Source organism: Pagrus major, chromosome 24 (genome assembly GCF_040436345.1).
Source record: "Pagrus major chromosome 24, Pma_NU_1.0".
Classification (NCBI taxonomy): domain Eukaryota; kingdom Metazoa; phylum Chordata; class Actinopteri; order Spariformes; family Sparidae; genus Pagrus; species Pagrus major.
In genome coordinates, this window is record NC_133238.1 from 15,741,436 (window position 1) to 15,746,182 (window position 4,747).

At 41.0% G+C, this 4,747-nt stretch overlaps 1 protein-coding gene across 1 annotated transcript; it reads left to right on the forward strand.

The window, feature by feature from the left end:
- LOC140992013 (tubulin alpha chain-like) lies at positions 1–4,547 on the forward strand. Its single transcript, XM_073462208.1, has 4 exons — positions 1–77; positions 2,532–2,754; positions 3,166–3,314; positions 3,401–4,547. Exons 1-4 carry the CDS (start codon positions 75–77, stop codon positions 4,373–4,375), a joined length of 1,350 nt encoding a protein of 449 aa, XP_073318309.1. The 5' UTR covers positions 1–74; the 3' UTR covers positions 4,376–4,547.
- Positions 4,548–4,747: the final 200 nt, after the last annotated feature.

The following is a 4,747-nucleotide window of genomic DNA, read 5'->3' on the forward strand; positions in this document are numbered from 1 at the left end:
GTCTTCCGCTCCTCAGTACTGCCTTCAGCACCCGATTCTTCACCGTCGGACAGAAGGAGAACTAACTCAGAAAAATGGTGAGTGATGAAGCACAAAATACATTTAAAAGACAAGCGTTAGTGTGTAAAATACTGTTAAGATGGCAGATTTTTGGTTACTCTTTGAGGGAGAGCACCGTCTTTCGACGAAATGCATTTTTAAGATGGCATGACTGTTTTAAAAGTTAGCATACCGTTATAAAACGCGTCAAAATCAGATTAGTCTCGCTGGATTAATTTAACGGTGTCGTTCTCGGTTGTAAATTCGCAACGTTATTTAATGAGACGTCGAGACGCTAATATATATCGTTATAAACTGATTAATTTGGATAATGTAATTAAACTTGCTCGTTTTCGGCAGTAGTCCCGTGTTTGTGTGTGTAACGGTGTCTTCTGTGTCGTCTAACGAGGCCAAACTACTGGCTGCGCAGCCCGAGTTAAAATGGAGGACAAGCGATTGTTACACGATTTAATCCAGAAGCTGTTTTTTAAAAAACGGATCAACATGGTGGGAGTTTTAACTTTTAAATGGAAACCTCTGCCAGTCACTGACAGATGCTTGAATTCACCTGACACTCATTAGTAATCGTGCCTAAAAAAAATAAATAAATAAAAAATAAAAAAAGGGATGTTGATGACTAATTTATTAATCACCGTTAAGAATTTTACTTATTAAAAATGTGTTGATAATCAGAGATGCGCACAAAGGCATCAGAAAGTATCTTTAATTAAAATACATTTAATATGCCATTTAAAAAAAAAACATCCAATACAAACTGATATTTTATTTTGGCCTCTATAGTTTGTGTTTTGTGTTGTAAGTTTATCAGTCAAGTAACTTGGTGTTTACTTGATCTGTTTTAACTCCTACTCTTATTTAGCATTAAACATAGACCCTCAGGGTTTATCTTAGATAGTATTAAAGTTGATAAGTCAATTTAGTGAAAATTAAGGCCCTTTTTTAAAAAAAGTCTTAAATGCAATTTTTTCAAGGTATTACATTTTCTAGCTTATTTTCAATATCTATATTTATCCAAAAAGGTAAAAGTTTACCTGAATGTAATCGTTGCGTGACCATGAGTTATTACCACACATTTCCCCTCTTTAAAGTTCTGGAAAATAATAAAAATTTGTGCAGCAGAACTTTTTGTCTTATTTTCTATCCCATTAATAATCTCAGCACTCCTCAGATTTATCCCGTGTTGTGAACCACTGGATGAAACTACCTAATAATATAAGTAATAAGTAATTACAGCTACAACAGACTTGATGCAATATTAATAACCTAATGATAAATTGTCTAATAATATATCAATCACAGGGCCAATTTTCTTCAGAACGAGTTTTGCATTTGATACTTTTAGCTGATAATACTGTACTTTTACATTGTTGTATTGCTACTTTGACTTGAGTTAAAGATTTTAATACTTCATCCACCACTGGGTATTTGTGAGGGAGTTCCTACATGGCATGACCCTCCTGAAGCTCACCAAAGATTAATATATTTAATATTTAGTTTTGTCAATTGTTTTGTTTATTGGTCAAATTCTGGTTCCTAATGGTTTCTTTCTAATAAACCTTGCATTGGGTGAGTGACTCAGTTCATTCTCTGGTGCTTTGTTCCCACCCCGCCCACTTGAATTATGTTGTATTGATGAGGAGTTACCACAAACTGAGACTGTTTTTAGTTATGCAGTCTTACAATCAATATATAATAAATGTAAGTTAGTGTGTCGCTGATGTAACTGCTTAGAACATTTAACTAATTGTACAATTTTAAAATAGGCATTAATAAATTGGTTTACAAATTAATCTATAAATTGCAAAAAGTAATTCATTGTTTGATATTTGAATATATAAAGAGGAATTATAGATAGAATTTACAAATTAAATATTAATCCATCGATAAATAGTTCAAATTAAAAAGTGATTTACAAAAACAACATAAAACAGTCAATAAGCACGTCATTTAAAAATACTTTAGTTAATTCATAAATAATGGAATTTAAAAAGTGAAATAAACGGCTGGATTCACAAATTGAATTAAGAATACAGATTCTAATCAGGCATTTAAAAGGGCAATTACCTTTTTATCTGCATTTCCATTTACCTGCTGCTTTTCCTTTTCATGTTAGCGATTTGATTTGCTTAGTCATTTAGCTTCTCCTGTTAGCCTTTCTCTGACATTTGGTCCTTGAGCTGGTAAAACAATGCAAATTAGCTGATATAACAAGCTCTCTGATTGGTTATCACCCGGAATGTCAGCTGCAGACGTATGACATGCATTTTTTTTTATATATATATATAAAAATCAAACCAGGCCATAAGATGAGCAGCAGACTGGTACTGCTCATCTGGGTCAGTGCAGACAAGGATCTGAATCTGTTGGCTGAATACAAAGTAGAAAATGCAGTCTCATCACTGTCCCAGTAACTATATTTGCCTCTTTTATGAAATTACACAACAACTGATCTTTGTCTCTTCTCTCCACAGCGTGAGTGTATTTCTATGCATGTCGGCCAGGCCGGTGTCCAGATGGGCAATGCATGCTGGGAGCTCTACTGCCTGGAGCACGGCATCCAGCCGGACGGTACGATGCCCAGTGGCAAGACCATTGGAGGAGGAGACGACTCCTTCAATACCTTCTTCAGTGAGACTGGAGCTGGCAAACATGTCCCCAGAGCTGTCTTTGTGGACTTGGAGCCAACTGTCATCGGTAAGGACCAGATTTACTAAACACTGAACTACTTGCTTTCATTAGATTTAATAATATTCTCAGTATTGCTTAATTTCCAGGATATTGTCTTCCATCTTAACAATATTTGTGGTCTAAATGTGTCAGACAATAGTGGAATGACATCACTATTTTCCACATAAGGCAACAGAAACACTTCTCACATTTATTTCATGAGACGGGTGTGTAGAGGAGGGTCGAGTGATTTTAAATTAATACACTGCTCGTTCAACACAACATTCTTAAAGGATGCTGTCTAAACACAAGTAGCATCACATGATTTTATCTACATAACCACCACATGTTTAGTGCCAACTTTCAGGAAATTATCACTAGTGTGGGTCTCAAGAGCTTAGAGCATCACTCTAAACCAGTATTGTCGTTGGTCCTCAGATGAAGTGCGATCTGGAACCTACCGCCAGCTCTTCCACCCCGAGCAGCTGATCACAGGCAAAGAGGACGCAGCCAACAACTACGCCCGCGGCCACTACACCGTCGGCAAGGAGATCATCGACCTTGTTCTGGACAGGACCCGCAAACTGGTGAGTTCAAATTCTTGCGACAGTGTAAGAACTCGTGTCGATTCATGCGACCAAACATTTTGATCACTTTCTGTATTTTCCTGCAGGCTGACCAGTGCACAGGCCTCCAAGGTTTCCTCATCTTCCACTCCTTCGGTGGAGGAACTGGCTCTGGCTTCACCTCTCTGCTGATGGAGCGTCTTTCTGTCGACTACGGCAAAAAGTCCAAGCTGGAGTTTGCGGTGTACCCAGCTCCCCAGGTGTCCACAGCTGTGGTGGAGCCCTACAACTCCATCCTGACCACCCACACCACCCTGGAGCACTCCGACTGCGCTTTCATGGTTGACAACGAGGCCATCTACGACATCTGCCGCAGGAACCTGGACATCGAGCGTCCCAGCTACACTAACCTCAATAGGCTGATTGGACAGATCGTCTCCTCCATCACCGCCTCCCTGCGCTTCGACGGTGCCTTGAACGTGGATCTGACAGAGTTCCAGACCAACCTGGTGCCCTACCCTCGTATCCACTTCCCTCTGGCCACCTACGCCCCCGTTATCTCTGCAGAGAAGGCCTATCATGAGCAGCTGTCGGTCGCCGACATCACCAACGCCTGCTTCGAGCCCGCCAACCAGATGGTCAAATGCGACCCTCGCCATGGGAAGTACATGGCCTGCTGCCTCCTGTACCGTGGTGACGTTGTACCCAAAGATGTCAACTCCGCCATCGCCTCCATCAAAACCAAGCGATCCATCCAGTTTGTGGACTGGTGTCCCACAGGCTTCAAGGTGGGCATCAACTACCAGCCTCCCACAGTGGTTCCTGGAGGAGACCTGGCCAAGGTGCAGAGGGCCGTGTGCATGCTGAGCAACACCACCGCCATCGCCGAGGCCTGGGCTCGTCTCGACCACAAGTTCGACCTGATGTACGCCAAGAGGGCCTTCGTCCACTGGTACGTCGGAGAGGGGATGGAGGAGGGAGAGTTCTCAGAGGCCAGAGAGGACATGGCTGCCCTGGAGAAGGATTACGAAGAGGTGGGAACCGACAGCGTCGGAGAGGAGGATGAAGGCGAGGAGTACTAGGCTGCTGAAACATCTGCACCCTGCCGTGTCTCCTACCCCAGAAAGAAAAGCCGTACACAAATGTGTTCTGAATTTGTGACTGTTTCATGTTCTGAAGCAATATTGGACTGGTTGGTTTAGTTCTGCACATTCCTGTTAAGTTTTTAATTGTGCTAATAAAAATTCAGAGTTATTCGTTGTCCTGTGTTTGCTTCAGAGAGCACACGATGTTGCATTGACATCGGTCAGGTATCTTGTTAAAAACTTTTTTTTTTTTAAAGAGCTTGTAACGAGCTGTCGATCAAAAGAAGAAATCTATTGATCTTTTCAGTCATATTCAAGTTAAAATTGTCAAACATTGTCTGGTTCCAGCATCTTAAATGTGAGGATTTG

Coding starts and splice junctions, on each gene's coding strand:
- LOC140992013 (XM_073462208.1), top strand. Junction 2,755..3,165: donor CTTGGAGCCAACTGTCATCG/GTAAGGACCAGA, acceptor GTTGGTCCTCAG/ATGAAGTGCGATCTGGAACC. Junction 3,315..3,400: donor TGGACAGGACCCGCAAACTG/GTGAGTTCAAAT, acceptor ATTTTCCTGCAG/GCTGACCAGTGCACAGGCCT.